We start from the raw sequence: 16,436 nt of genomic DNA, 5'->3' as shown, positions 1-16,436 counted from the left end.
GAGTAAGGGAGCTGGATGACGGGTCAGTCTGAGATGATCAGGATTGGACCTGAGGATGCTGCATGGTGGCCATGAGGATGAGTTGCCAAAATGGAATGGAACTGAGGGCCACCGGCATTGAAGCAATATAGGGACTGTAAGGGCAAGATAGTGGCTGAATCATTCACTTGGAAATGCAAGCCAGGTACTGCAGAATAACTAGGAGGTCCATGGATCATAGTAGTAAGACGGGGACAGCCTCCACCATAAAAGGTTGCAGACATATGCACGAGGCAGAAACATGGACACCTTATTCAGGGGCTGTGTGTGTGAAGAAGCAGCCTCTGTGCAAAGGGCCTGGGACAGCCAAGCACATGTGAGGATGGGGTCAAGGATTCCCGACAGAGGGCACAGCAGCTTGTTCAAAACAGAATGGTGTTTTCCAAGGAGGAAGGAAGAGTCAGGAGAGCATAGAGCCTATCATGGGACTGAGATTTGCTGAGAGGACAGGTGTCCTAGGGGCAGCAGCCAGGTGTCCCTGGGGCAGAAGAGAGGCACACTGACTGGTTGGAGGTTCTTGGTAGATAGGCTGAAGCCCCACATGGAGTCAGAGACATGAACAAGAGCGGCAGCCCGCTCACCAGCAGTCTGAACCTTTGCTCAGGGGTCGAAGTGGAATGCTGGCAAGTAATTCCAGTGAAGGGGTCAAAATGCAGACTGTCCGCAGTGGGAAAGGGAAACAGTTGAGGAAGAAGAACATCTCAGGGTGGGTGAAGGGATTCACTTTCTTCAACAATGCTGCTCTCTTGGTGGAAATAGTATGTCCTTGTGATGTGGTGGCCTGAGTCTTTGCCTGGTGAAATGAGAGAGTGGGTTTAATGTTGGAAAGAAGGAAGGTGGAAAGGTTTCCAGCCTTTTTGTTTTTGGTTGTTTTTTTTTTAGAGAGGGAGAGAAAGAGAGTGAGTGGCTGTGTTGGGGGAGGAGGGAAAGAGAGAATCTTAGGCAGGCTCCATGCCCAGTGCAGAGCTCGACATGGGGCTCAATCTCACAACCCTGAGATCATGACCTGAGCGGAAATCAAGAGTCAGATCCCCAACTGAGTCACCCAGGTGCCCTGATTTCTAGCTTTTAAAGGCATAATAAAGACCAATTCCTTATTTCTGTTTAATAACATTTTTTAAAAAAGCAACTGTAGTATTGTTCATGTGAGAAAAATGTAATGCAGAGCAAATACTTGGAACCAAACTTCCCTGCCGGAGTCTTAACATATGTCCTTAAGACATAGGTCTTGATTATAAAAGCACTTTCATTTAATTCATCCATGTATTGCATGGTTTTCCTTGGATAAATAAGCTCACTGGATACTTAAGTTGTTGCAACTTAAATATGCATTACTTAGGGGGGCAGGTGGTGGCTCAGTCGGTTGAGCATCTGCCTTTGGCTCAGGTCATGATCCTGGGGTCCTGGGATCGAGTGCTGCATCAAGCCCTGCATCAGGCTTTCTGCTGGGGGTGTGTTGGGGGGGGAGCCTGCTTCTCTTTCTCCCTCTGCCTGCTGCTCCCCCTGCTTGTGTTCTCTCTGTCAAATAAATAAATAAAATCTTTAAAAATATATATGCATTACTTAGTCACAGAGCATCACTGAGAGGCACTTCATGTGGACCTAGGAAAGCTGCTAGGCCCAGCTAGTTGATCGAATAATATCTTGCTGGCTTCTCCCAACTGTTATTCAGTCCTGTAGGTAAACAACGTTTGATTATATCTTTGGTGTTTTCAGGTGGTTTACATCTTGGAGAAAAAACATTCCCGGGCAGCAACTGGCTTTCTCAAACTCTTGGCTGATAAGAACAGTGAACTGTTTAGGAAATACGCCCTATTTTCTCCCTCGGACCACCGAGTGCCTAGAATTTATGTGCCTCTCAAGGACTGTCCCCAGGACTTTGTGACCCGGCCTAAAGATTATGCCAACACACTGTTCATCTGCCGCATCGTGGACTGGAAGGAGGACAGCAATTTTGCCCTGGGGTAGGTGATCTTTGGCAGGAAAAACCACAGATCCCAGACAGAACTCACTTTAGGTGGCCTTTTGGTGAACTCTTTTGTGTATTTTAATTATTATTTCTTCATTAAAACATGGGTACTTGGCATATTTGGGTCCTGATTTTTCAGAAATTGTTCTTAGCTACCACTTTGACTGGTCACCTGTAGGTTCCTTGAATTGCCAGGCGGTCACCTTTTTTTGTTCGTTTTTGGTTTGGGACATAAAACATAAGCACATTGTGAGTCTTCTGCTTATTTCACATTATGTCATGAACCCTGTTTGTACTTGTGAACTGCAAAGGATTTATTGTATCAAACAATAAGACTCCTCCTTGCAGAGGCTAGTGTTAAAATATGCAAAATTCCAGGCATTTCAGGGGACCTCAGTCTCCTATGCTTTAAAATATAAATATGAGACAGTCCACCCAGTGGACTGCTGGGCGATGGAGGTAAACAGGTCAATGGTTTCTGGGGCCCCCTTGCAGACCTGTTTTGTGTCTTCCTTCAGCTGGTGTCACAAAAAACAGGTCTTGAACCTGGAGGAGAAGGGTTCGTGGCCAGAACTGCTAGATGGTGGCAAGACTGAGATTTGTGTCTCTGACTGATGCCAGAGTGTCCTGGATAAATTCTCTGCTATGCCCGTTCCCGTCCAGCAGTGGAAAAACAGTGTCTGCTTTCAGGTCACCCACGTGTTCTCCAACATCAAGATGGGTGTCCGCTTTGTGTCTTTCTAACACTGGGGCCAGGACACGCAGTTCTGAGCTGGCCACTGTGGAGCCCGTGTGACCAATTCCAGTGTGGTTGTGTGGGCCCAGTTGTCTTAGTCGAGGGCTGTCCTTGAAAAACAACCTGACTGGTGCCTTCCAGGACCTGGGACCATTGACCAGGGCTTCTCATTAACCAAGGGCATGTACCTCCCTAGCATCCTGGATATTCCAGGATCCATTCAGAGGTCCTGCTGGGCTCCCTCTTCAGGTTCTGGAAACTACTAGAAGAAAGTTCTTTGTACTTACTGCTGTTATAGGGAAGTCCTTCCCCTGTTGGTGAGCAGAGGAATGCTGGTGTTAGAGAGGGCTCTTCGTCCTCCACCTGGAGACCCTCTGATTCAGCCCAGTCCCCTCTGCCCTGTCTCCTCTCCTTTCTGCTTTCAGGGGCTTTATCAGTCCCCTTAGAGAAATTTTCTCATCTCAAGTAAAATCTCTTCCTTATGGCTGCGAAAATTCCAGCCATCTTGAGTGGCAAACTTACCCTCCTGCAGCCTCAAGGCTGGGACCAGGTCTTTCAGGTGAAAGTCAACAGCTCAAAAAATGTTTGAAGGTCTTCAAGGACCCCTGTGATTGTAAGGTGTGTAAAATTTTTATTTTGAAAATTTCAGCAAACATTGAGAGAATAATATATCAGTAACAACTATCTGCCAATCATGTAATAAATTTATTATTTTGACAAAAAATATGAATATGAAAGTAATTTTAATGATGTGCTTTTTTGTTATCGATCCCTCATAGGTTTTGGTGTTAAAAATTAAATTACCTGACTGTAAATAGGAAAGGGTACCATGTTTTTATGGAAGGTGTCAGAAACCAGTTAAACTTAAATATAGGTATGTAGTCACAGAGCATCATAGATAGCCACTTCATTTTGATCTGAAGAAACTGCTAGACCTAGTTATTGATCAAAAGCTGTGTCTGTTTTCTTCTTATTCATTTTGAAAGAAACACAATAGTAAGTTTTAGCTATATTTTTAGCCCTTTAAGATTGTATCATATGCATCACACAAAATGAAAATAAAGGTGTACAAGTTAGAGAAGTTTATTCCGACACTTCTAAGCCAGTTTGGTGACTTGCTTGCTGGTCATCTGACATGTACAGGATGGGCCTTTGTGGGAATGTCCTGTGGTTATGAGTACCAACACTGAATGGATGGCCACAATATGTTGCTTTTATCAGATTCGTTCTATACTTAGCCTCTTATGCCTAGCAAAGTGAGCCAAATCAAATCTGTATGTTACACCTCATGCCATTTAAGAAACACTGTCCTGTGCCACTTCTTCAGTGATGTGAAGATCAGTGTGATTTACGTGATCTCGGAGCCACTCAGGAACAATTCTACTTTCTTTTTTGCTCTCAAGTGGAGTGATTGCAATATCATCATTTTTAAGCCTAACTCGTTATCCAAAAGTGACGTCAACCCCTTGAGAACTAAATAGTCCTTCTCTGAGGCTTGCCAGTTTCTCACCATCAGCTCTGGAGGCCTGATAACAGCTGTGCCACCTGGCCCCTATTGATTGTGCCTGCCACACTCTACTTGGCAGTGAAAAGGGAAGACTTTCACATCAAAGCAGGAAATCCAGCCTTGGCTTTTATCTGCCTTTCTGTCTTACCCCATTGTGTATACTTGATTGGACTACTTCCTTAGTCGTCAGGTTGTAAGGGTGTAGTCAAGAAATCTTCATGATGTGAGTTTCTCTTATTGTGCTGGAATGGTCTTACAGGTTCCTTTTTCACAGCTGAGCCATTAACTTCATTAAGAACTCTTTTCCTTGTGGGTAAATTACAACAACAATTGAAAAAGGAGTCAAGCCTTTGAAGCAGCAAAGATATTTGCAAGAAAGAACATTGTAAAATAATGGCCATGTATTAATCATGTACTTCTCAAAATAAAAATATTTGAAGATTCTTATACTTGCATGGAAAACACTACGAAGTCTTTCTCTACCTTCCTAGTATAAAGACAGCAAAAATTATCATTTATGGAAATATGCCTTTTAAGATCTTTGTGAAGAAGAGAAAATTTATCTGAAGAAAGAGAGAAAAATGTGGCAGGTTGTCCTGATGAAGTTCTCAGATGGCGTCTTTCTCCGGAGGGGTGCGGGGCGCAGCTGTGGAGGCTGTTGGGGTTCGCCTTGCCATTGTGTTCTGGCTATCAGTTACTGATCTTTAGGCCCCGAGGTCACTGTTTCCCAGTCAGAACATGCTGTGCTAGGACTGCCTGGGCTTCCTCTCTCATCTTGCCATGTTTGGACCAGGAGTGTGAAGGTGGTGCTTGCTGCGGGCGTGAGTGTCTGTGTCAGCTTCCCCAGAAACTCTGCCCGAAAGCAGAGGTTAGCCAAAGTGGCTTCTTTCTGAATTTCTTCCCTGCCCCTACACTCTGCTCTTAAAAAGTTTGAAACTTCTTCTTTGTCATTGCTACTAATTATTCAAGCCCAAGGTCATTTACTTCTTCTGTAGGTAAATTCAGTTTTTGAGATAGACGTTGATCAACTATGTGTAAGTCACTCTGCTATATTATGTGAGAAATACAAAGGTAAACAAGGTGTAGTTTCTTTATTCAGAGAAATTATAGCCTAACACAAAAGGACTTATATGTAAATGTCATAGGATTAATATGATTCTAAGAAATGGAATCCTACTTGAGCTAATTTAAATAGAAGTGGAAATTAATTTAGGAAACTGGTGGTTCTCCTAAAACCCAGGGCTGGAAATGGAGGCAGGCCTCATGAGGATCTCAGAACTTAAAAGGTGGCAAAAGAATCCCAGCTTCTCTCTTGATGACCCTGACAAGTCCAGCCACCACCTAGTATATTTTCTGTACCCCTTTCTGCACATGAGCTGTATTATTCTTCATTGCTCTACACAGGAGCCATCTCCCTGCTCAAAAGTGTACAGGCTGCAAAATGGCACTGCCAGTCCTCTGCGGGTCCCATACTGAAGGCTGGTCATGATACAGAATTTCTAGGGTAGAAAATCTTATTGGTCTAGCCTGAGACAGTTATTTGCCCTGATCAGTAGTTTTAACGAGAGGTAGTGGTCCAAGGTCCTGTGGCCCACTGCCTGGTCGACAGGGACTGTGGGACTTGAGTCTCTGGGAACGAGTGTGGGTAAAGCAGACAGATTGAATGGCCTGTCTCTTTAGCTCTAGCTGTAGTATGAAGCAGAATGTTAGAAGTTCTTCCATAGGAATAAAGTAGTTTTCTGGAAGTTTAGAGGACATGGGTGAAGGAAGAAATCTAGGATTGTTTCTGGGAGAACAGAAGCCTTTTTGCTGAAAGATCACTCTGACGGAGAGTCCAGAGTGAATGGGAGGGGACAGGACTGAAAGCAAGCAATCGTAACAGGTTATTGTATTAACACAGAGGAGATGGGGAGAACCCGAAATAAATGAATTGCAGTGAAGGAAGCAAAAGGAATGAAAGGATTCAGGGAGGATGAGGAAGGTGAATTCTACCAGTCGTGACGACCAATTGGAAATGGGGCATGAACGAGAAGGACAGAACCTCGGGTGAACTTGCAGGCCTCTGACTCGAGTGTTGGGCAGACGACAATGGCATTTTCACCCCGATGCACTGTGAGCAGCCTTAGCTCCTACCTTTCCCTTCTCTTATGCCTCATTTCCTGCCGTTTGCCAAGCTGATTGTGTGTGTTCGTTTCTCCAGATGTTTGCACACTACACTTGCTTTCCCAGCAGTGGATTTCTCTTCTCCCTGCTGTTTGTTTAGTGAAATATTCAACTTTTATATTTAACTCCTTTGTCCGCTTGAAGAATATTCCCTGAGTCCTCCTTCTAGGGTACTCCCATAGTCTGTAATAGTACCATCATCGTAGCTCTGGCCTGTTTGTTTTGTAATTGCTTGTGCAAGTCATTTACTTGGCCATGAGTTCCTTTAGGACAAGGATACTCAGTGAACGTTTGCTGGCTGGTTCGATGGCCTTAAGGAGGCCATCAATCTTGGTGCCCCTTCCATGTAAGCACTGCTTCTCTGGCAGCCCTAGTGGCAGTTTGGTACCTCCCGCTAAGGGGAGTCCGAAGACTATTACAGTACCAGAGACTTTTGGGTAGTAGAAAGTTATTTTTCATCTTGTTCTTCGAGCTGTCATGAGAGATCTCAGTTCAGCCTTGGTTACCTCTGTACATCATATTTGCCACATTTGCATGAATCTTAGTCCTGTAATGCTAGCAAAAACCTAAAGGTAATCTGTTCTTAGTGAACCTTTGCTGGCTTTTAGGGATCACTGCTGCTTGTTATACATCATAACATATTTAGTACCTTTCCTACTTGGTATGAGACTCTTGTCCAGGATACTTAAAAAGACACATTGGCTTCCTCGCTGGAATGATCTGTAATTATGTAATCAGATTTACAGTTTTAAGAGCTTCCCAACCCTCTTAAATCATCTTTCCCTTTAGAAACTCTTGCAGTGGAATTCATGCCTATATTTTCTCAGATCTTTGTGAAATCTGCTATCCTAAAGTCTAGAGTTTATAGTCACAGACTTCCCTTCAAGGATGTCATGAACATGCAGATATCATGGTCCCTTTCTCCTAGATTTGTCGTGTTTTCTTCTTCTTGAATATTGAAGGATAAATCTTGAAGAAAATGGAAAAGTTTTATAGGAGCTACTGTAAGAAACATGATAGTGTGTCTTGGCAACACTTTAGACTAACTGAAGATACATAACGTGAATTGACCTAGAGCAAAGAAACATATTTATATTATTTGCTCTCGCAAACTTCGGTAGCTTTAAGGGATGGGGAGGAGGAAAAATAAATAGGTCAGTGGAGGTAGAGCAGAATTGAGAAAATTTTGTGTTGAACATGAGATTGTCTAGGCTTAATGGGAGGCTGTTGAAATGAGGACTAGAGAAGGAGTCACAGCGCTGCTCATTTTAATGAGAGCTGAAGGACAGCAGCTTCCATTGGAGAAAGTGACTGGGTGAGATGAAGGGAGGGGAAGGGATCTGACTGATGAGGCTTGTTGTGGAGGAAGAAGTGGGTGGGGGGGAGGCATCATCTGTTCTGGTATCTTCATCTCCCAGCTTTGACCTGTCAGGTGCCAGTTATGAGACAATTAGAAATATTTACTGACTGTTGGAAGCAAATACTTTACTTTTACCATTCCATTCAGCTTTGATAGATACTGAATTTCTTATGAGGTAGCTATGAATTGGGGAGGTGGTCATTAAATTATATTAAATTGTATTTAGTAAGAAAATGAGATAGTAACTAGGTTGGAAGGAAAAACGGGAGAAATTCATTTTATTGAGGCATAGCCTGTAAGATTAGCAGATTGAAAGATAGTTCTATCCAATCTTTCCCTCTGTGCAAAAGGAGTACTTCACCTTATTAGGAGTATGTTCCTTATCTGAAGACTCTTCTGAAGAAGAGACTGAGTTATATAATCCTCTGAACTTGAAACTTAGACTTTGTAAGTCCCCTTCAGGGGGTATGGCTTTAGCTGGCTGAGAGACAAAAAGCAAATCAGGCTGAGAAGGGGGCTCTTTTTTTTGTGACTATTGGGCTCCACCTGGTGGCCTCTAAGGATCAGCTTTGGGAAAAGCCAGGTCTTCAACGTCGAGAGCATTCTGGTCAAAGCAGAGCAAAAGTAAAAGGGATGGAGGGGAATGGTCTGGAGCCAGGCTGTGGTTAGGGAACTGTTCTTTCCCTCATGGTGTGGGCGGTCATGAACACTTCCTCCACGGTTGTTGGCTTCGTCCCAATTTCTCGTGTATCTTCTCAAAAATGCTCTTTCAGAGTATGAGAGACCTTAGCTATCATCAGCCTTCTCTTATACTCTTTAAATGCTTTCGTTCTGCTCTTTGCTCCCTTCACATCGACATTTGGCTCTTCTGTCACAATCTTCAGGGCCTTCCCTAAAATCATGCAGTATTGCTGAGCCTTTTTTCTTTTCCACTTCCTGCTCTCTGTTTTCACTGATCTGCCCACTTTTCCTAATGTCCCCATTCCTTATTTGCTGCTTCCTGCTGTGTCATGACAATGAGGCAGAAAAAGGAAAAATAACATAGTCTCTCCTCCTTATAGAAAATAATGTATAACATATATGGCCAAAGGCCATGTTGTATTTGCCACACTTTTTCTTTCCTGTGTGTTGTTAACACAACTTCTGGGCTCCAGGTGCAGTTGGTGATGGATTGTCCTCCACTTGCAGGTTCTCAAGGGTCTGATACCATTGTACCCGTTTGCATGCAGCTTCCAACATGGACCGATATGCATGAGAGCATTTATTTGAGTGATAATCACTACAAGAATGTATGTCTGTCCTCCTGTGTATGGCCTAGTTTTAAGGCTAAAACTTTATAAGAATATGTGGTGGAGGCAAGAGGATGGATGGTTTCGAACACTAATGTTGACTGTTAAATTTGTCCAATTTGAGGAACTCTTTTGCTTAATTTCTTATATCTGTAGCTGGTCCCTTCCCTCAATAAGTTTTTCACTTACACATGACACTGCCTACACATGACACACTTACTTATTTATATAAAATATTACACACACATACGCGCACACACACCCTGCCTATTAAGGAAGTTAGGAATGTTGTTTCACCACTGTCCTCATTGATTCTACAGTATGACCCAGTTGTAATATCACTGATTGTGAATGGGAATGGTATTTGTGGAGGAACTTTGGTGAGTGAGAAATATTGAGGTGGTAGTCATTATAAATTACTCTAATGAAGACAGGTCTCTCAGAACTGTTTATTATCCAAATTAGAAAAAAAATTTAATTTTTTGAAATACATACATATTATATATTTACCAGTAAAATTATTTAAAACATGTACCACTGAAAGTAAAAAACTTCTAGAATTTCACCCCCAGAAATAATCGCTATTAAGGGTTTGGTGTATATATTTGTCTAAAATATTGTTTTCAAAATATTTGTTAACGTTCATTGCAAAGTATGTTTCACAGATAAAAGTATATATGTAACACTTATGTAATTTTTGAGTACTGATATTAAAACCAACCCATGAACCCACCACCTAGATTAAGAAATATATCACAATATTGTTGAAGTGCCCTGTATTCTTCTCTGTCCTAACTGCTAGTTTTTCCCCAAGAGGTAACCACTTTCTCAAACACACTAATCAAAATGTGCTTTTCTTTATACTTTACCCATATTTATTATCCCTAAAAGTATTAGTTTTGCTTGATTCTCAACCTTACAAAAAATACCTTGCTACATATATTCTTCTATGACTTGGTTTTTTCATTTAACATTGTTTCTAAAATACATTTATATATTTCATTCATTTTAATTCACAATATTTCCATCTCCTGAAATATACCACAATTTATTTATTTATTTATTTATTTATTTATTTATTTATTTATTTATTATTTTATTTATCTAGCAATGGATATTTGGGTTGAACCAAAGTTTTGCTATTAGAAATTATGCTCCTATGAACATTCCAGTGCTTACTAACTGAAGTTTCTCTAGACTCTACTTAAGAGTAAAATTAATGCATCACACATATGTGCATGTTAAGCTTTACAACTTTATAGCCAAACCATTTTGCAAAGTGACTGTGTCCATTTTTAGTCCTACTAGTAGTATGTAAGAGTTTCTGTTGCTTCACATTCTTATCAACACTGGATATAGTTAGACTCTTCCATTTTTGCCATTCAAGTGGGTATAAATGGTATCTTGTGATCTTAACTTGTATTTTCCCAATTACTAATGAGATTGGGCATCTTTTCATTTATTTATGGTCATTATGTTTTCTAGAAAATGTCTTCGTATCTTTTACATTTTTTTTGCAGTTCAGTTTTTGTTTAGATAAATTTTCAGAAATTGCAAAGCAGTACCATATACCTTTGGCCAGCTTCTCCTTATGTTAACATCTTACATTACCATAGAATATTTATGAAAACCAAGAAATTAACCTTGGTATGATACTATTAAATGAAAGTAATAGAACTTAATTCAGATCTTACAAGTTTCTCCACTAACATCCTTTTTCTATTTGAGAAACTAGTCCAGTGTCCTACCTTGCAGTTAGTTGTCACATTGCTATAGTTGTTCCAGTTTGTGACAGTTTGTCAGCCTTGTCTTTCATGACCTTGACACTTTCAAGGAGTACTGGTCAGTGATTTTGTAGAATGTTTCACAACTTGGTTTGTCTAACGTTTTCTTATGATTAGACTGAGATTAGGCATTATTGGGAAGGATACCACAGAGGCAATATGTGTCATATCAGGGAATACATGATGTCACTGTGTGTTACTGGTGATATTAACCTTGATCATTAGGCTAAGGAAGTACCTGCCAGAATTCCTAACTTACTGTTTTCCTCTTGTAATTATTAGATTTGGGGGAAGATTTTTTGAAATTATCCAGTTATTCTGCTTCTGCTTAAACTTTCATCCCCCCACCTTTTCGTATTCATTTTTTATCAGGCTGTTATTTGATTTTTTGGAGTTAAAAAAAGTGTTCTAGGAAGTAATCTTTGTAGCAGTTACTGGTGGGGAAAATATCTTCTCTGCTGTTTATGACTTGTATTTTCATGTTATTAATGTTAACTTCTGAAGAACAGACATTTTAAGTTGCATTTTCCAACTTTTGATACTGGCATATAGAATTACAATTAACTTTTGTGTATTAATCCTGTATCCAGCCATCTTACTAAATCCCCTTATTAATTTTAATACTTTGGACATAGTTTCCTTTGGATTTTCCATGCAGATAATCACATCATGGGTAAGTAATGACAAGTTCGTTCCTTCCATTCTAATTCCTATAACTTTTATTTCTTTTTCTTATCTTCCTAAACTGGCAAATTACAATTGAAGAGAAGATATTTTCCACACTAATAAGTGATGAAAGTTCAGTTTGGAATGAAAGCAATAGTAGCAGGCCTTTCCCCCCCTTGATTTGGAAGTGCTAATATTAATAATTTTGCTAATGTGGCAACTAGTTTTTAAAGGACTCTAGATACCTAAATACATGTCTTTGGGTTTTATTTGTTTTTACTGTCTTCAATTTTCTTAGGTTTTCTTTGGCATTTCAAGGAGGAATAATATGCCCTTTTTCCAGGCTCAAAAGCATTAACTCATTAATTCATTTATTCAATAAACCATCATGTTCTGGGCACCTAAAATGAGCAAGTGTCAGCGTAAGATACAGAAATAATGTTTATTCTTTTTGGGATGATCCTCTTCATCCATTGGTAGAGAAGAAGAGAGGTACCTAAAGCACTGGGACACAGCTAGAAAGCGGCATGTGCCAGAAAGGAGATATAACCAAAGAACAGCGACAGCACTGAGGAGAGAGATCTACTCTGGAGGACAGGATGGCTTCCTGGCCTTGCTCCTATATTCCATGAAGGTGAAATGAACATGGTATATGTTTTGTGGGCCTACTTCAATATGGAAGCCATAAAGGGAGGGCCTTTAAGATAGAACTATATTGCTTAAGGAAGGAGCTGCTTAGAGTATTTTTATGCTCTAGAACCAATAGTACCTTGTCAATATGTAGTGAACACCTGCAAGGTGTATGATGTGAGCAGTCCTGAGATTTTATTTTTGGTAATAAGAGTGTTAATTTTTTGTTGCCGAGTGAAGGACAGGAAAGAGAAGTTTGCTTCTCACAGAAGATATTTTAAAGTATTTATATTAGTTAGGATGCTTTTAGCACCAAGTGATGGAAAACTCCAGGGCTTAGTGACTTGAGGATGTTGGCCCTTTGCTGTCTTCAGTGATCTAGTAGTAGATTTTCTATGGTATTGAAGACGCCCGCCGGTATGGTCAGACTGCATGCTTTGTTGATCACATCCAGCAAGGAAGGGGAAAATCCTCTCCACCAACCATGATATTGATCACAGTCTCCCGGGGAACCATACCCTGATTTTATTAGAGTAATGAAGAGCTGCCTCTGCAGTTGAAAATGAAATGAGTCCCCTGTATGAAAAAGATTAGGTTTCTGTTAGAAAGGAGAAAGAGGGGGAATAAATGTTGTGTGGGCATCACAGGTTTTTATTAAATTATAAATGTTTCTATATTATTTAATTTAAAAATATTACAATATTAAAGGAAGTTTAGAAAATGAGAAGTCACTCATAATCCTTCCTCTCTAAAATAATTAACACCGTTTTTAGCTGTTCCCTTTCAATCTTTTTATAAATGTTTTTACATAGTTAAATTATACTATACCTTTGAACATTTCTTTTTTTTGTTGTTTTATGTCATTTTTATGTTGCTACATTTTCGAAATTATTTTTCTAAAGTGCATAATAAACAATTGAACAAAACTGCCATGATTTAGTTTACCATTTACCTGTTACTGAAATCTAGATTACTTCTTTTACTCCTTTGATTCAGTTTTTTAAAAAATAAACTTTATTTTTAGAACAGTTAGATTTAAAGAAAAATTGTTAAGATGTACAGAGATTTCTTACGTACCCTTGGACCTAATTTCCCCTATTATTAACATATTAGTATGGTACATTTGTTACAATTAATAAACTTTGATGTTATTAACTTTGATTCATTAACTTTAATGTTTAATGAATTTTAAACATGACTAACTGAGGTCCATACTTTTATTCAGAAATCCATGATTTTTAAAAATTGTACTTTTTCTGTTCCAGGATACCTAACTTTTAGTTGTGGTCGTGTCTCCTTAGGATCCTCTAGGCTATGAGCTTCCAAGTTATTTTTGAAGGACACATTTTAGTGAAGAGTAGGCTGAAGTGTGGTTTTTAAGAGAATCAGCCAGACATTTTGATGCAACATTGAATCATAGTTGTCCAAAAGCAGCTGTAGCCATTTTTTAAGACAATGACAAGAAGATAGACACTACTTAGAAAGCTGTAATATTTGAACCATAGCATATGAAAGAGAAAGTAACTTCCGTATTCATTGTAAGTAAAACTTACACCAAAATTAAAAAATGAAAGCAAACCTTTCTGTAAGACAGACAATGTGTGAGTCCATTCGCTAGGAGATTGTGCTTTTGTTTAGATCCCAGGGTATTCTGGTTTTTAGGGTAACGGCAGAATTTATGAGTGAATAGACAGCATAAGAGTCTTTCTGGGACATCTAAAGCCCAAAATTTATGAGCTCTTTCAGCTGCTGACCTGTTAGATTTCTATCTCCTGCAGGCTGTCCAGGCTATGCTGCTCTCAATTATATCTCCAATGAAAATCTATAATAAATTTATTTAAGTAAGGTACTTGAGAAATGTTCTCTGGAACTTAGTAAAATAAATATTAATTACTACTAATAGAAACTTGGAGTCATTGATGACGTTTGGAAGTCATAACCAAAATATAATTTTGTTTTTATGAGCCATATTGTAATTTTAGTAAACAAATCAAGATTCTTTGGATTCAGAATATAGCCTAGTGAAAATTTTTGCCAGAACAAAAAGCACCAATAAAATAAAAGAATTTTTTTCATTAAATTTCACTGAAGGTCCAATGACTGATACGACCTGTTCAGACAATTAATATTAGATCCATCTTCATCTGCTTACTTTTGTCATCCTTCCTTCTACCTTCCCTCCCCCGCAGAGGTGGATTCAGTACTCAGCACTAGTTGTCTTTTTTGGAGAAATTTCTCCATCTCTGGTAGGCCATAGTTCTTCATCTAGTAGGTTTTCAGAAAAGGTTTATGAAAACTATATTCCCTGAGTTCTTGCATTTAGAAATCTTCATCTTCAAAATCCAGTAATGTCACTAGACTATGTTTCAGTGGTGTTTTTCGTATTAGATTTCCTGAGACATAGCATATATGCCCTTTCTATGTATAAAATTTCTTTTTCAGGAAAGTTGTCTTAATATCTTCGAAATGTTTTCTATTCCACGTATCTAGTTCCTTCAGGAATACCAGTTATGCTAATGTTGGATCTCTTTCATCTGCCTTCATATCTGTCTGTTTTCTCTATAATCTCTCAAAAATTCTTTGTACTTTTCAATTTCATTTTTCTCAACTTTTGTCAAGTTATATCTTAACGAACCTTCTTTTTTTCAGAGTCAGTTCTTCATTCGTTACCTCCTGTATGACCTTCATGTTTTGTAGTGGATTTATTTTTCTTTTCTACTTATTTCCTGGGTCTGAAGCACTAGTTTTTATTCCCTTTTGTGAAATTAATTTTTTTAAAGATTTTATTTATTATTTATGTGACAGAGAGACAGCCAGCAAGAGAGGGAACACAGCAGGGGAGAGGGAGAGGAAGAAGCAGGCTCCCAGCCTAGGAGCCGGATGTGGGGCTCGATCCCGGAACGCCGGGATCACGTCCTGAGCCGAAGGCAGATGCTTAACGACTGCGCTACCCAGGCGCCCCGAAATTAATTTTTTTGCTATGCACCTGCATCTTTACTTTGAGTTCTTCCCTTATAGTGGTGATATATTCTTACGAATATCTTTGGTCAAGATAGTAATTTCTGTGGCCATATACTTACAGGGAATGTTTTATCCTTCTGCCATTTCTTTTCCTTGTTTCTTTCTTCCTTTTTAATATGCAGTATTTTCTTGTTTAAGATGTCGCCTTTCCATCTTTAAATAATGAGGTCTTCCTAGATTTTAGTATTCTGTTTTAAGAGTTGGATATTATAAAATGCCTTTTGTTCAAATGTTTAGACCCTTTTCTACTTCAGGCATTAAATAATCACTTTTGGCCACTCTAATGTCACTAGGTAAGAGTAGGGTGGCCAGTGAGTTTTAAGTCTACCCCACAAAGACTGGTATTGATGCTATTACCACATAGAAGAATGTTTCTTTTCATGTTAGTTTCATTCTCTAAAAACCTCTATATGGTCTAAATCATTGTTTATACTTCTCCCAGAAACTGTATGCTATCTGATTTTATGTATAATTAATTATTTTGTGTGATTTTTAAATACTGTAGGGTAGAATCATGTGAAATTGTGTTTTACAGGTAAAAAATGGTCAACTATATTGGCAATTTCTTGTCTCAACATAATCTATGATTAATCTCTCTATTATTACTCACCATTCTTGAATCTTTTACTTCTGAGTCATCCCTCAGCTGGCTTGAATTGCAAATAAGTTTTTTTCAGGAAATGGGTAGTATACTTTGTGCCTTGTTATATCAGTTGGGGTTCTTGGAATCTTAGGTTCCAACTCAGAAGAATCATGACTATATCTCCAGAGATATTAAAATCTCTCAGTTGTAGAGGTGAGTATTATTGTGAGTGGGTCTTAAATATGATATTGAAAGGCTCAGCCAGACCATGTGTTTGGTTTTAGGATATTAAGAGCAACTTTGTATCCTAGAGGATAGCCCTCCAACCTCATAAGGTGCTGCCTCCCAGTTTAGTTCATTAGTACACTATTACACCATTGTAATCAGTGAGTTCATTGGGCTTTGCTACCTCTAGAAGATGAAATCCTCAATTACAGTGTTGAGTAATATAGCATCATAGCTTAAAAGATAATTTGGTAAATCTATGGATTGTGTTTCTATAAGCAAGGAGGGAGGAGCAAATGAGGGTAGCAAACCCAAACCCAGAATTAATGTTTCTTTTAATGGAGAGAAATAACTGCCCTCTGCATCATAGAAGAGCTCAGCAAACTCAATCTGCTATTAAGTAATTGGTGGGTCCTCCTGCTATGGTTCTGAATCAGATGCTCAGAGCTGGTTGCTGCTGCTGG

General features: G+C 39.2%; 1 protein-coding gene across 3 annotated transcripts in view; it reads left to right on the top strand.

Moving 5' to 3' along the window:
* DIS3L2 (DIS3 like 3'-5' exoribonuclease 2) overlaps positions 1-16,436 on the top strand; it is a 339,465-nt gene that overhangs the window by 153,814 nt on the left and 169,215 nt on the right. For all 3 annotated transcript variants that reach the window (XR_005837101.1, XM_008690555.2, XM_040639041.1), the window contains exon 8: positions 1,756-2,003. Coding sequence is in view for 2 of the 3 variants with exons in the window: in XM_008690555.2 (XP_008688777.2) it covers positions 1,756-2,003 (248 nt within the window). In the remaining variant the exon portion in view is untranslated. The remainder of the gene's footprint in view (positions 1-1,755; positions 2,004-16,436) is intronic.

This window comes from Ursus maritimus, unplaced genomic scaffold (assembly GCF_017311325.1).
Source record: "Ursus maritimus isolate PB19 unplaced genomic scaffold, ASM1731132v1 scaffold_1, whole genome shotgun sequence".
Taxonomy (NCBI): Eukaryota; Metazoa; Chordata; class Mammalia; order Carnivora; family Ursidae; genus Ursus; species Ursus maritimus.
The sequence above is the reverse complement of the archived record's forward strand: the minus strand, read 5'-3'. Positions and strand labels throughout refer to the sequence as shown.